The sequence below is a fragment of the Rhea americana genome, unplaced genomic scaffold, assembly GCF_003343005.1.
Source record: "Rhea americana isolate MKP2758 unplaced genomic scaffold, rheAme1 scaffold_213, whole genome shotgun sequence".
Lineage (NCBI taxonomy): Eukaryota > Metazoa > Chordata > Aves > Rheiformes > Rheidae > Rhea > Rhea americana.
Window position 1 is genome coordinate 702,396 of NW_028186289.1, and position 15,588 is coordinate 717,983.

At 43.8% G+C, this 15,588-nt stretch overlaps 1 protein-coding gene across 4 annotated transcripts in view; it reads right to left on the reverse strand.

The window, feature by feature from the left end:
- CD200 (CD200 molecule) overlaps window positions 1-15,588 on the reverse strand; it is a 51,968-nt gene that overhangs the window by 7,094 nt on the left and 29,286 nt on the right. Inside the window, exon 7 of one of the 4 annotated variants that reach the window (XM_085304918.1) lies at window positions 5,238-5,620. The exons of the other annotated variants lie outside the window; for them this stretch is intronic. Within the exon in view, the coding sequence (XP_085161044.1) occupies window positions 5,498-5,620 (123 nt within the window). The 3' untranslated portion in view covers window positions 5,238-5,497. Of the gene's footprint in view, window positions 1-5,237; window positions 5,621-15,588 lie in introns of those variants that run through there. 4 annotated transcript variants of the gene reach the window in all.

The window sequence follows — 15,588 nt, forward strand, 5'->3', positions numbered from 1 at the left end:
AATCATACTATCTTCTGTGGCTGAAAAAAAAAAAAAAAAAGTGTGGTAACTGTTCCTGCACTAAGCTGTAAGTTCAGGCCATTAGTGGTTCATATGCTTTGGGTTTTTTGGAAATATATAAGCTATCAGTCTATTAACTCAGTGATAGTCTTTATTTTTATTTTTTTTTAAAGTAGAAAATTATCTCCTAGAAAAGTCTAATTGGCTGTGTTTGTTTCAGTAGACCAGGCCTTATACAGTYACAGACTAGAGAGACTCACAGACTTTTGGATCAAGTTATATATGATTAGGGCTCAGGAACAGAGCTTTAATTACATTTACTGTGCAGCTGATAAAGGTAAAACTATTTTCAGTGACTAGAAATAGCTTTTAGAAWATAAGGACGGACTGTTTCTCTGAAACAGCTTCTACCTCAGTGGCATTAAACTGAAAAACAAGGACAGCCATTCGATGAAGGGAGCCTGAGTGGACTTGAACATAAGCCTTGCAGAAGGGATAGAGTAAAAAAGCCTTCCTTCTGGAGAGCAAGCACAGGTGAAAAATACYGCTCTCGAAGATGCTTTGCAAAACTCTGCCCATGATACAATACATATCGGGAAGAGTCCGGGGTCCCTCAGAAGGGCAAGGAAGGGAGCTGGGGGCTTGTCTGAGTCCCCAGCCAGCACCCAGGCGCATACGACCGAGCACGTGCCGCTTTCCCTCTGCCGCCCCCGCGAGCCAGAAGCACTGGCAGGTCCCTTCAGAGCTGCCCCAGAACAGAGCGCTGGCACTGGAGACCTGCGACCGGGCTGAGCACGGGTGTAACAAGTACTGCGCCACCAAGAAACGCAACGGCTAGTAAAATCTTAAGCTGGGCTCGTCTGAGTGAGACCGAGAACTTCGGCTGAGTGAATTCCCCAGAGAGCCAAATTTGATCTGGAAGGGGAGATTTCTGCAGATAAACAGGAAGTACCTCACCCATCAAATGCACTAGCGTACGGAAGAAAAGCACAGGAGCCCGCAGTAGGCTCTTTTTTTGTTTTAAGCAAACAAATCAAAAGACTGCGCCTTTTGAAGCAAGGAAACAGAAGGAGCTCACTGAAGCCACCTGCCATTTAAGGCAAACATAACCCATTCAGCTAAGTACAGTGTCACTCAGTTTTCTCCATCTCGAAAGAAACGAAAGAAGTTGTTACTCCCGCCCATGCTGTAAAACCGGCCAGCGGACCGGGCGGACTGTGTAAGGTTTCGGCAAAGGAGCTGCCTATTCATCTCAAGCATCTGCTGCACCTCGCAATACCCAAAGGTGACATTTGAGATGGCACACCTAGCACCACCTGTGTTAAGGCTCAGTGGACGGCCTGCAGATTTTACAGGGCAACAACCTATCAAATGGGCAGGACACCAGTAGGACCAGTGCAGTCTCATGATTTGTCCTGCCTAYGGGCTCAGCACGTTACTGAAATGAGGAGGTACTAGGGTTGGGGTTAGGGTTATCCTTGCACACCATACAGCCACTGCAGTGCATTGAAGTAGACATTCAGGCTTGGGACTCAGTCTGTGGGGAACGTACAGCACTTGCGCAGCCCTCCTAAGACATAGCCCCAGGGCTTCCCACCTATTTTATATAATATTCCATTCTTGACTTTCTTTTGCTATTTTTGCAACAAATATGCTGTACAGGTATAGTCCCACTGGAAGCCAGAAGAACACCTACAAAGATGCGCTGCTCTCAGGTACACCCACAAAGCCACGTGGAAAGAAAACAGTGAAGTCCACGAAGCTGAAGGTCTGTCAAAGCCAGCAAAGCTCGCGACTGCCCTTCACTGCAATCCCGTGAGCTTTTCTGGCAAGGGAGGAACCCGTAACTGCGCTGCCYGGCTGCTCCCTCCTGAGCAACCCACACATCACATAAACCTCTTACAAGCTTGTATAGAATGRGTGGGGCCCTTTGAACAGAGAATAAAACATGCCAACCTTTCTAGTTTTTACTTTCCCCAAATTTTCCCCTAAAAAACCTTATCTCCTTATAAGGAATTTTGAAAAATATGTATACTAGAGTGAGGTTTATTAATTTGCCAGCTCTTGGGTTCAAAGGTTGGACAGACAGGATTGCATCTGGTGAACAATAAACTTTTCCACATTGCTAGATCAAGCAACAGTTTGCCAAGCCTTGCTTCTCCATCTACCTGTTTTGCAATACTTTCTCCCACATAGCTACCATATCCTGATCCCTATTATGTATCATAAGGAGYGTGGGCACCTACCACTGTTAACTGCATTACCTGCACAGTTTAGGCAGCAGACTCAACACAAGAAGCAAAAGGGGCAGCAGAGACAGTTGGAAACATAGGCTGCTTTGGGACTCAGCAGCCCCACACCCAGCATCCTGCTCCCTGCACCCCAGCCTTTCCCCGTGCTGCTGGGTAGGATCTTTCTGACCTCCAGGTGAGCGCTAATGCTCCCTGGGACTCCCTATATCCCACAGGTCCTAAGTGGGGAGCAGAGTAAGCAAGCCCGGAGCTGAGTCCTGCAACTAGGTCGCCCCACCGGACTGGGTGCACAGATAGGTTCAGGGAAGAGGCAAACTTCCGTACCTGGCCTGCTCCCCACCCCACTCCCCTCACCAGGTTCCTCATTCTGCAGTCTCCGCAGCTYGATTTCCCTACCTTATTCACTATCTACAAACACTAGGCCACAGAAATGGTAGCAAAAGACAGGAACCAACACACAGTAGGTGGCGAGGGATGAGACAGCGAGCAGATTTCAGAGGAAGTCGGAGGAAAGGAGAGGGAGGTCCAAAAAGGTGCACAGAAGAGGGTCCCCAGCAAGAACCACAGGAGTCTAGAGGACGGCAGAGTCAGCTGTGGAGCTTGCAGTGTAAGTGGCAGCTCGTGTCCCTCAGGCCAGAGACGGACTTGCAAGATGAAGAACTCTCTCAGTTTTGTGGGAGTTTAACTGACAACTACTATTTTCCATGAAAAAAAAAAATACCTCAGGGGCACACTCATGTGCAATTTCTGTTGCCTATTGAAATGGAAAATGCCTAGGAACCAAATAAGCCCCCTGCTACTCTCCACGCGGGTCAGTGGTATACATCATCCATGTGAATCAACCGCATGGATACACTTCAGTTTGACACAGGTGACCTTACCAAGCCCTCTACTTTCCTAACTACTGCATTTAAGCATTGAGCCTGAGCTCAAACCACAAATTGCTGTTCCTCTTTCTCCCTTTTCATGTGCACATACACTGCTCTGGAAATTCATGAAGGAAACATTACCGCCACAGTTACTGTAATATAACTACAGAAACAGGAGTTAATCAATATTGGAAACAGAGACTGTTAACAGCCGAAGCACGCAAGACAGAGGAGTTCATCTTTCAATGAACTTGTAGAATTATACATGTCTCATAGACATGTATTGAGAGGAGAAATACTTGATCACCTCAAGTTTGGAGCAAAGAATATGCTTGTCATGACACGTACTTAGGCTTAACTGAGAGCCTGCAATGATCAYTGTGAATCAGTTCAAGAATAATTCTTTGCTGCCTCAGGCAAGTGATGTGACAGCTAATTTTTTATCCAGCTGGTATTATTCAGAGGTAAACCAACAGGAATCCTCTTTTCAAATGAGATTTTCCTGATAAGCTAACACATATGTATTATTTTCTAGTTTTGGTCTGGCTGCACGCAATATTACTTTGATGCCACTTAAGATCAGTCCTGGGCTCTTCGCAGCAGCTTAGCCGCTGAGACAAAACCTTTCTTTGGACACTGAATTATTTGCTCAGGACCCACAGTACAGCTCCAAAAAGCAGAAAGATATTTGGAGGCAATCATACTCAAAAAGTATATTACTGGTATACGTAAAGGAACTTTATGATAATGTATGTGGTTAAAACCCACCAGTAACTAACAAACGCTCCAGGCCATCCCAGTAAGAAGCTCAGTGGTCTGGGAAACAGCACTTCCTAAACTCAACCACGCTGGCTAATGGGGATCTCTTTAACATTGTAATAACAGTCTATCTATTTCTTTCCATCTGAAATTGCGGTTAATACTATTTTCTGTGGACTACTTGTCCCTCAGTTGGGGTAGTATCTGTTAAAAGGCACTCCTACTGCATACACAGCATTTCTCTATGTAGGCAGATGCACATGTGTCCATTGACCCAGACTGYGACTTGTGACCACATTTTATCAAGTCTCAGCATTTTCACTTTCTGTTCACAAAGAGCCAGATTTTTATCTAATGCAAAAGGATTCAGCTTCATCAAAATCGATGGTACTTTCTCATTTTTCACCAGCTGAAAAGTCCCTCTAGATGTTTACATTTCACAGATAACTATTCTTCAAACGGAGCTCAGGAGAGTCCGTAAAGTCACTATCCAGAGATTTCTTCCTGCAGTTTAGAGGCTTAGCAGATGAAATTTCTGTTCGCTCATGTAGCCCCTAGCTTCTACTCCTCTCTGCCTCAGTAAAAGAGAAAGATAGGATTGTCGCCAGTATGCACGGAGCAACTTAGCTACTCTCTATCATTTCTGGATTATGGAAAGGAAGGTTAAGTAGGGAAGGCTTTTACTAATTAACTTTACTAATTAACATCTGTCCTTCCTTTTTTTTAGGATTTACCCAGAAATCTAATATCTAAACTCATATTATGGATTTAGCCTCATTTTTGTGCATTTTCAGAAGTTCTGTAGAGAGGCCCAGAGCCTTTGTGAAATGTCACTTCAATTTCATTTAATAAAAAATGAATTAAACGACTTATAGCTACCTTTGTTCGTGCATTAGTCATTGCTACAACTGGTAGGTTCAGTAGACCCTCCATTTTCTCAAGAAAGCCAAATTTAAAACTACAGTGGTGTATTTTAACTACAGTGGCAGCCTCTGTCATAACAGAAAAGTGAGGAGTAAAAATTACCTTACGCAATTTGTGGTTATAGTATCACTATCACCTCCCCAGTTTGGGACCCCACAGATGCAGACAGAGGCCAGTTATCTTGCTCAGAGGCTGAAAAACCCGTGACCCATCAGCTTCCTCTTCTCTGCAGTCTGGGGACAGGCTTTACTAAAACAGTGGTCTCACATCATAAGCAAGCGAGGGAAGTGACAAACATGCTTTGATTTTAGACACCTACTTCTCATGAGGAAACACAGGTTGAGCAGAAACAGCTTTCAGTGCCCACGCAAGGCGTTCGTCTTCCAGTGTGGTTTCTCTTCTCTCCTTGGGAGCTTTAGAGCTCTACGCAAAAGATGAACCAGAAACAAGCTAGAAGTGCTAAAGTAGTCCGGTTGACCTCAAATTATGGGAGAGGGTGCCTCACTGAAAACAGAAGTGTGCAGAATGAGAGCAGGCAGATCTCCCCTGGGATTTGGGGAGCCTCACGTGTCTTTCCAGCAGCCCTTTGATGATGTAGCCCTTGCTGAAGCACCAATTGCCACTGAGACGTGTGAGCTGAAAAATGCAGAGGGAGAGACTTTTTAACTGTGTGGCAGCTGAGGGCAGAAAGCTTCATTTTCTCCTCATCTGAAGAGTTTTGCAGCATCTTTCTTGTGATAAGAGGATAGCTGGTATCAGAACTGGCAGTGCACCGTCTTTCACAAGCACAGAAGGCTTGGGGAACTTTTTTTTTCCCTAGTAAAAAAGAGAAGAAATGTAAGTCATCCCTGAAGTGGCCTTTGTAATACATTTCTCGGCATGTTTTGCMAAAATGCACCTATTTCATAATATGGGAAATGTGAATGGGTATATTAATGGCTTAGAAGTCAGACAACTTCTGGCTGTTGGTTGTGATAATGAAATGGAACTGCCTTCATGAAAGCCCTAGGTACACATACTTGGCTCTAGCGCTAAATACGATGCATCTGCTCTTGATAAAGTCACCTTAGGCTATGCTTAGGACCACAGAGGACCTCTCTTAGGACCACAGAAGATCTCTCACTGGCTGGGAAAAGAGGATTTTGGAGGAGACCTCTGGCCATCCCCCAGCTCAGCCTGCACTTTAACAAGGGTGAACTTTGAAGGTACCTTTAGTTGCTTAGGGCTTAGTGCTTTTCCAAGCTCCTCCTTTTCCACCTGTAAAGTGAATGAAATGACACTGCTTTTGCAGCGTGCACGGCAAGAGAAGGAAGGCTAGGAGGGACTACATGACCAAAGGCAGGGCCACAATACTGAAGYCATCTGCAACAGGCTTTTTCCTAACTTGTTTTTAAAGCCATTAGTGATGGAGAGTCCTCAGTCAGTCACGGTCATCTGTTCTGCCAACTTACTTATAATCATTTACTCATAGAGGCTTTTCCTCATGTTCAGCCTGAACAGTCCTCCACAAATTTAAAGCCATCATTTCCTATGTTATTTCAAGGGGACAGGAAAACATTTACTCCTATCCTCTGTGCAGGTTTACGTTTACATATTTGAAGATATCACATCTCATGCCAGACTAAGTTACCTCACGTCTTTCAGCTCATCCTCAGACCCATTGGTGGTCCATTGCTGCTGTCTCAATCTGGCTCACATCTTTCTTCAAGCATAATGCCTGAAAAACTGGACTTACTACTTCATATATCTCTGCTGAAATCCTTATTTCCCTGAATCAGCAAACACAAAAATTTGCCCTACAGGAGGAAAAACAACAACAACAAACAGTAGTGCTGGATAAAAGGTTGTAAATCCATAGATCTGGAAATAGCATTCTTGCTCCAGAAAGCAGACACATGCTATGCAGTGAGCTTTCACTGTTGCATTACAGTATCAATGCTAGGGTGATGGATCAAGAGAAGCATGGATTGTGAAAATACTTTATACAGGCATGGTGGCCTCTGTCCGGCCAAGGTCCAGGCACCCATTTTGGCCCAGCTTGGGGCCGTCAGTCCCTGTCATGCGATGCTGTAGCAGTGCCAGCTCCAGCCCAACCACGAGCCCCTCCGACCTCCAGTGTGCTCCTGAGCCACGGGCATCCCTTGTCACTGGCCCCTAGCTGTGCGCATGGGAAATCACCTGCCAGTCCATACCACTGCTGTTAACACACTCTGTGACTTTTCTGGAGGGGAAAGATAAAATAAATAACGCAGAGTGATCTCCTGTTTTTAAATTACTTCATTACCACCAAGGGTAAGGTGGAAAGTACCACACTTCTAACGCACATAAAATACTTGTAAAGTGAAAGTCTTTCATCTTCTACATGCGTGGAAATTTTGGACAAATTTCTCAAAATGCTCTGCCTCCTTGGGAAGTATTTTTACAGTGCAGTGACAGAACTCCTGATAATTGGAAATCAAATACAAAAGCAATACACTGCAGACTGAATCTGCATTATGAGTATGAAGCACCTAGCAAGCGTGCAGGGATGCTAACCTGTGTCCCCAAACACAGGCCAAATAAGTCCTTCCAGAAAAAAGGGAATACATCTGAAATCTCTCCAACACGCTGCAGGTGCACACACACAATAAGTCTGTTAGTTTCAGCAACTGAGAAAACAAGACCGACTGCGTGTTAAACACGCCCAGATGCCCGCATTTGCAAATCTCATTTCTGGTTGCAATAAATAGTTATGTCTGAGTACGCCACACCAATGCAACAGCTGTTCCAAAACAGCRAAGCTAAAGCCTTACAGAAAGAGCAGGTGCTACTGAGGGATGATAAGTCAGGCGTCAAGGACGGCTATGGGGGTGTGGGGGGGAGCTGCCTACACTAGGAAACTTATTCCGGTGTTTATCAGCGTTTTACCTGTCAGTCTGGAAGTACTTGGCAGCAATGCTGGAACCTCATTTGCAGTCAGGCTGCTCAGGTCTGGAAGGTGCTGCTCCTCCCAGCCTAGTAATACAAAACACCCCCAAAACTGTGCCAGCCTGCTAACTCCCTCCACTTCAGGGCCGGCTAAAACCCCGCCGGTAAAGCCCAGGCTTTACCGCAAACTCGCGCGGCGAGCGGCGGGGCCGGAGCCCGCCGGCCGCTAGATGGCAGCGAAAGGCAGCGCCGAGCACCGCGCGGGCTTCCCCCGCGGCGGCGACCCGGCAAGCCCCCTGCCAGCTTCCCCTTTTCTGCTGGCTTATTTTCTTCCTTTCTTCTTCTTCTTCTCCCCCCCCTCCTTTTTTTTTTCTTTTTCTTTTCTTCTTCTCCTTTGTTTTTTCCTGGCGATTTTAGGGGTTCTTCGGCTCGCCCGCCGTTCGCACGGTGCTGAAACAGGACGCGTCACTTCTTCGGAGATGCCGGCCGCCAGCAGCGCCGGCTCCTTTTCTGCAGTTCTTTGGATGACGTGCCCCCAGCCAACAGTGGGTTTCGTTGATTTAAGAACAAAACTTAGCCCATTTTCTTTGAATTATATCCTTAGCTGTTCACCCTTTTGCTGCTTCTCACGACGGGGTAAGTGTCCAGGAAGAAAATCCCACACAACTGTTGAAATTTCAGTGCTAAATTGATGGGATACTATTTTTATTTGATTTTTTTTTTGCCCAGAAGGGGTTTAATTTGCTTAACTGGAGAACACCAAGCACAGTAAGGACTGCTAAGTCCATTTTACCACATTTATTCCATTTCAAGTCTTTTCTCTAATCCTACACTTTTTAATGAATCTGGTGCCAGTGAAAGGCCTCGTCATCCAAAAAGCTGTAGTCTGAACAGAAACAGTGTCTTAAAAATATTAGCATCCTCTTATGTCTTTCTTGACCCTGAGGAATCCCCTGCAAGGACGGAAGTTGCCTTCATCCCATCTCTGCACTGTGCCTGGGCAAGGAGCTGACCGTGTTTCATTTCAGTGACTCCAGTCACCCCAGCCCCTGGCCCCCCTGTCAACAGGCTGCCTCACGTGCTCACTAGCGCTTGGCTCCCCCAAATTCATTGCTAAAATATTTACTTTTCTGTTTATTTTCTTTAAAAAGTATATTTTGGGAATGCAGACTACAGTCTTCTCCAGGGTGTTCTCTGCTCTCATCTAGCTTTATCCCTGACAAATGAAATACTTTAAAACACAGTGCTAGTCTTTCCTCAGAGTTTCTTCCTCTTAAAAAAAAAAAAAAAGGTAACTAAACAAAACAAAAAGTAAAACCTCATCTACTAAAACAGGATATAATCAAGCATCCCCAAACCGGACCTTGTCATCTTCTCCGAGTTGCACTCAGACTCTGGTGTGGCATCCACCCCACCCGTTGCAGATATGTGAAGTCATTGTGCCTGAGCCAGCCATTGTAAGGCTCCCTCAAGATATTTGTGGGACAAATATCTCACAATTTGTCCACCTTATTGTTAAGTGGGTATCAGATGACTCACACCGTATAAAAGGCTGATTCACTCCTTGATTATGAAGAAAGCTTTGCTCGTAGGCACTGCATGAATCCCACCCACAGAGCAGGGATCCCGTAACTTTGCTATGAACTTCACCAAGAAAACCCCCAATTCTTTTAGTCTAACATGGCACATCCATTCACCATTCTCTGCAGGCCTCCTTTCCAATGCTACTAACACACTTACACCTAGATAAATTTAGGCACATCTATGAATGGTATCTGCTCACCTGACATCAAGTTGCAAGTACAACAACAGATAATCACTAAGCAGGAAGCAAAGTAACAGTCTTAGCCTTTTGGACAGAAAGGAGTGAAAGAAACTGCACTGCAGAGTCCTTCCTAGGAGCTCAAAGACAGCAGCAAGCGTGACATGGGATCCTGGTGGGAGACCTGGGGTGCACCTCTACCTAATGCAGAAGAACCGAGTTGGCTTTTCCCCCCTAACATGAAGGTGGCAGCAGAGGGAAGTCTAGGATTTGTATGGGTAAAATACGTCAATCCAGCCCTTAGATTTCAGTTTCTCTGATCCCTGTAGCATCTGAAGTGGGATTACAAAGTTCTGGGGAAACATGGCAAAGCACAATGGCTTCGATGTAATGGTTTTCACATCAGATAAAGYGAGTTCAGAAGTCAGTGGCGGAGGGAGGCTGACTCCCAGCTTTGTCTTCTGTTGCACAAAAAGATAGTTTGGTTAAAGCCTGCCCTTGCCATGTTCTGGGGTAAACACTTTCAGAGAAGGACTCTAGGTAGGAGAACCAGAAGAAATAAAACTATTAATAACAGAAAAAGTATTTTTATAGCTTGGGTTTTGTCTGAACGCAGAGCATGCCAAGGTAGCTGGAGCGAGTGGCAGCAGACATCCCACATAAGCTGTTTCAACTGCAGTTAACATCCTTCCATCATGAAAAATGATAGCTTTTTATAATATGTGGAGGAAGGGGAGTTAAATTCCTTGGCCTGATTTGCAGCTACAGCAGGCCTGTTAAAATCCCTGGAAGATTTATGTTAGAAACACTCATTAAGCATCAATATAGAGAGTACAGTAAAACCAAGGGGTAAACCCTAAACTACTACTACTCGCCTTCTTCCTTAGCCAAAGACAGAGCTATTGGAAGAAATGTCACAGAGTGATAGCCACACAGTCAGAGCAGTCACTTAGCATAACTCCTCCTTTACGAGTTACCAAAATGGAGGTAGGGAAAAAAAAAAAAAAAAAAAAAAAAAAAAAGGAAAAGACATTTCTCGAGTTCCCCCAAGCTGACCAGTGCAAGACCAGGAACGAGAAGCTGAGCCTTTGGACTCACAGCGTGCTCTTGGGGTCAGCTGCAGCGCTGGGGAGGACTGTGATCTGAAGGTTTCCTCCCTGTAATCTACTACTCTGATCCTTGTAAAATGCCTTACCCAATGGGCTGTCCCAGCAAGACACACAAAGTACACCCTTCCAAATCCAGAAAATACAGTTATGACATTTAACTATCACTTATCTCTGAAGAACAGAAAAATAAATGTGCTCTGAAACAGGCCCTCAGAGAACTGCAATTTGCCCAACTGTCAGCAGAGGAACACTATTAATCCAAATCTCAAAGATTTAACAAGATCTGAAGATAATCCCTCTAGCATTCTCACGGTTGTTTATTCTTTTTCCCCTCCATAAATAAATATCCTTTTACTAGCTACTATTTCCAGACTACAGGCTATATTATCAGCATAGGTGGCCTTGATTAACAGTTGTATGGGATTATGGGGTTAGATCATCCTTGGGTTATTTTTTTCTTTTTTTTCTCATTTCCTTCCTTCCTTTTTAATATTCTGGGGTACTGGACACATTCTTCAGTATGTTATCTGAATACAGTATACTTGGTTTAAAAACTGCATGTTATCACAAGCACTGTTTTGAGAAAGCCTCTGTTCTTGAAGTAGACAGAATACAAATTCCTACTGGTATTCTTACTACCACATCAACACCACTATGATAGTAACACTTGTATTATAGGGACTACTTGATGTCTTGGAGCAAACTGCACATACTGAGAGGATATTGTGAATGTTACCTAGTTTTCTTTTCCACAAAGCTTAGTTATTAGTGCAGACAAATGATATGTCTGCATCCCTGGAGAAAAATGACTGGAGCCAGTCAGAAGACTTCATCTAGAGATGAGTTCTGCAATCAGCCAAGCTAAATATACTAGTCCCACATCTGCACATGCAAATTTGGGCACCACTAGCTGAGGCCTGCTGCCTATCAGAAAGCGAAAGAAGCAACATTTTGTGAGGCTGCCTTGCAATCAAGCTGTCCCTCTGCGACTAACGACAGGTAGAGGGGCAGGAAACTCAAGACCTCTCACGAGATTATCTGATGCAGCACACAGCCCTGATGCAGTTGGATTCTTGCAACCTTCTTCCTGGGCCACAAAACCTACAGACACAACCCAAGTTGTGTAATATTGGGGCAGAGTGTCACAGCAGAGCACGTCGGTCGTGGGAACACCATACCCTCTGGCAGATCTTCCAAGAAAAGCAGATCTGAATTAGGCAGTTTGGGTTTTCCTTCTATAAATAGTGACTGAGCTGTGGCTGTCTCCAGAGAGGAAAGACTAGGGTAAGAAGAAATAAACATTAGGATAAGAAGGAATAAATATCATTAGTTTCTTCTGAGACTGTCCAGAAACTGTAAACGTTTTTGCAATAATGAGCAGGCACAAGACAGCCTTTCACGTGCTAAATAGAGGTTTTAGCTTATGTCCTTTCCACAAGACATTTTTCTCCACCCACCTCACCTCTGTTTTCTCTGAATTTTCTGCAAACACATTTTTGTTCCCAACCGGAAGGCTATATGTGTAGCTGATGAAGGACTGTATTCGGGGCGTGACACACACAAAGCAATACTCTATAATTTTCACAGACGTGTGGGGCCTGTGTCGCCTCCGTGTCATTGCTTCACTGCTTCTAAACCACAGGCTTAGTCTTTGTCAACAGCCCCAGACAGAGGCTGGGGGCGCAGGAAGAGGCAGCTGGCCCTGTCCCTGCYGCAGAAATATTCCTGAGTAGCACCAATAGGGCCACAGCTGACAGTATAATTAAAAGACAATTAGATTTACGATCAGATTTWAAAAAATACTTTCTTTGCACTGTTAAAACAGCTCATCTTTTATTGCCYGTTTTGCATGCACAGCCCCATGAGCTGCCGTGAGGGGCTAGGGTGCCTCTCCYGCGACGCAGCCTGGCTGCAGGGTCGAGGAGGAGCATGGCCAAACTGGCACTGCTGGGGAGGACACCTGGCAGCTGAGGGGCCACAGCCAGGGTATGAGCCCTGCTTTGCACCTGGTATTAAATAACTTGGGTTTGGTGGGACAGTGTGCCAAGCTGAGTCCAACCACCCTGGAAAAAAAAAAAAAAAAAAAAAAAAAAAAAAAAAAAAAAAAAAAAAAAAAAAAAAAAAGCTTAAAAAATTGCCAGGAAAGTTGCATGAAAACTGCATTTTTGTCTAAATGAGCATGAGAGCAATTTAGCAGCTCTGTCAAGAAAGCTCTGCACACTCAAATACCAGAGAAGGCAGCGTATTTACACTGATGCTCAAGTCAGGGTTATGTACCCATAACATTTAATGCACTAGTCATAAAYACCACCTTGTTTTTTTTTCCACAGGAAAGTTTTCCAGAGTCTGTCTTGTTTTAAATTCCCMTAAGAAGTTGATTGAAATGCTCAGAAAAGAATGTTTTCTGGTGAAAATTTTCTATTTGTTAAATAGATTGTTTTTATGACTAACGATGTCTAAAACTAGAGTATTTCTGGAAGATCATAACATTTCGTTTTGAGGCTATCTGAATAGATGTTACAGTATTTCATTAGAAAATGCTATTTTAATTTCTGTGCAGCATCAGATGCTGTTTTGGAAGTGATGGTCTTGCTTAAGAAACAAAGGAGAACTTCAGAGAAAGGATAGAGCAAACAGGGCTGTTTGGCGAACAGGAAATCTGCTTTCTGCCTTTTCTCTTTGCATCATGGCAAAAAYGATGGTTTGCTCCAGGATAGTTCACGCTTCTTCTTAAAGAAAGAGAAGACAAAGGTAGGAAGCCCTTTCCGTCCTGACTGCACATCACTCATTTCCTGAGCCCTAAGCCTGCCCGCCTGGGTCATGCTGTGATGGGCTCTGCACATCCCTGCTGTCTCCTTCCTTCAGAGGGAGGAGGAGGAGAAGCAGGMAGATTCACACCACTGAAGTGCTCAAGTAGAGCCATGAAGAGAGCATGAACTTTGCGAAAAGCATTGAAAAAGCACATATCGAACAACCAAAATTTATGAGCACTGCCTACYCTATTTGCTGAATGGGGGGGGGTCCCATGGGGAAAAATGTGGACTGAGACTATGCTCATGTATACACCCAGTGAYGCCAAAGTAAGGTCACATATGTAAGCTTTTACTTCCATCATTTCCTAACTCCCTAGTCACATAATGATAAAATGACATTTTTCCTATTATTCATCCTGTTATCTGGGTGACCTATATCTTCTAGGATCTCCCTTCCGCTCCTTCCAAAAGCAGATATTGCAGTCTCTGGTGATGCCTCATCCTCTTCTTCATTTGTTGCAATTAGCTTCAAATACTTAACTCATGYGAGGAGTTCCCATACCCTTTTCCTGAGCATTACTTACCATTCATTTATCAGTGTGATCCTTGTTGCCCATTCCTGTTAGTCTCTCCAATACAGTAACCCAAATCACTGTTAATCTGTTTAGGACAATCCCTGTCTTTACAGGACAAACACTGCCTTTAAAGTTGCGCTGCATGAACTACTTCAGGCCAGGACTTTGAGGGCRGTGGGCTTTCCCTTTGGTTCCCCAAACTCTTTTGAGCCTCACTGCGTATTTTGCGGTGCTCACTGCATGTTTTGTGGCGCCACCAGATAAATTCTGGTCTATGCAAGTCCAGGAACTTAAATAAGCAACAGCCAAACATAAAGGCAGTTCTTTACTATTTAGCACTCCAGTTTGGACATTCTGAACATGGCTTTGAGAAGGTCCAAGGGGGTTATATAAGTTACAGAACTTAAGTAAGTCCTTTAAAGTTTATCTGAACATCATATGATAGATATTTTAATAACCTAAATGTCTCAGATGAAGATATTTCTAGCTAACAGGCAAGAAAATACTTTTCCTTGGTATAAAGTTAAAGCAAGAAGCAAGTAATAGGTCTTGTGCCTTCACATTCAAGCACTGAAAGATCTTTTGATCCAACAGCGTAGGTGCACACACACATTTTTTCCCCCACAGTTTTCAATTTAGATTCTTAAAGATTTCCACATTGCCTGCCAAAAGATTGTATAACTGCTTTAACACTTTTATGCCGTTTGGGATCCATATTTGAAGTGGGTGTTTGAATTTAGATTCATTTTAAGCGGAAGTCAAGACTGCATAAGAATCTCATAAGTTAAAATGAGTTATCTTTCCCTGCATTTTTCCTTGATGCATTAGATCATTTGCCAACTTTGATTTTCAGCAATACGACAATAATACAGTAAATAAACTCCATGCAAATACTTGTGCAGAAGTATCAAATGGAGAGGAAACAGAATCAAAAATTGTCTCAACCTAGTTGAGCTTCAAGGTACATTTGAAATTCAGCCTGTAGATGGAAGAGCTTCTACTGTGTTTGCTGCAAGTAGATCTAAGTTGTGCATTATTTGTTTGCTTTGACAGATTTCCCATTTAAGACAGATCTCCAGTAGGTTCCAGCAAGGATTTTAGCTTAGAGTGAAAGATTTCTAGAATTACTTTATCTTTGACAAATCAATGAACATAATCTCAATCCGTTTGGTACCTTTGAAATCCAGCCTAAAACATAATGCACACCTCTTCAGCAATACTACAGTGCTACACCAGCTAATGCCTGCCACCTGTCTTTGCATGAGCTGAACAATCGACACAAGTAATGCTAGATAATGAAATGCAATATAAACAGCTGTTTTGCATGCTAGTAATTAATAAATTTACTACACATGATAAAAGCCAAATAAATAAAAATTTACGCCTGCCCAAAATTAAAAAACRCAGAAACTTCATAGAAAAAAAAAAGTAGTTTGATGTCATACAGCCACAAGCTCTACACAAAATGAATTTTTAGGAAGGCTAGAGTATGAATCCTAAGACATTAATTGACACTATAGGCACAGTACAAGCTCCCAAACCCGTGCGAGCTACGGATGCCTCCACTGCTCGGCTTATGGGATAAGGCAGCATGTTTCRGCAAAAGAAACAGCTGCTGAGAAAAAGGTTGCCTTTCTCTATGCCATGGTTGATTGGGAGGACTCTGTGACAAATCYGC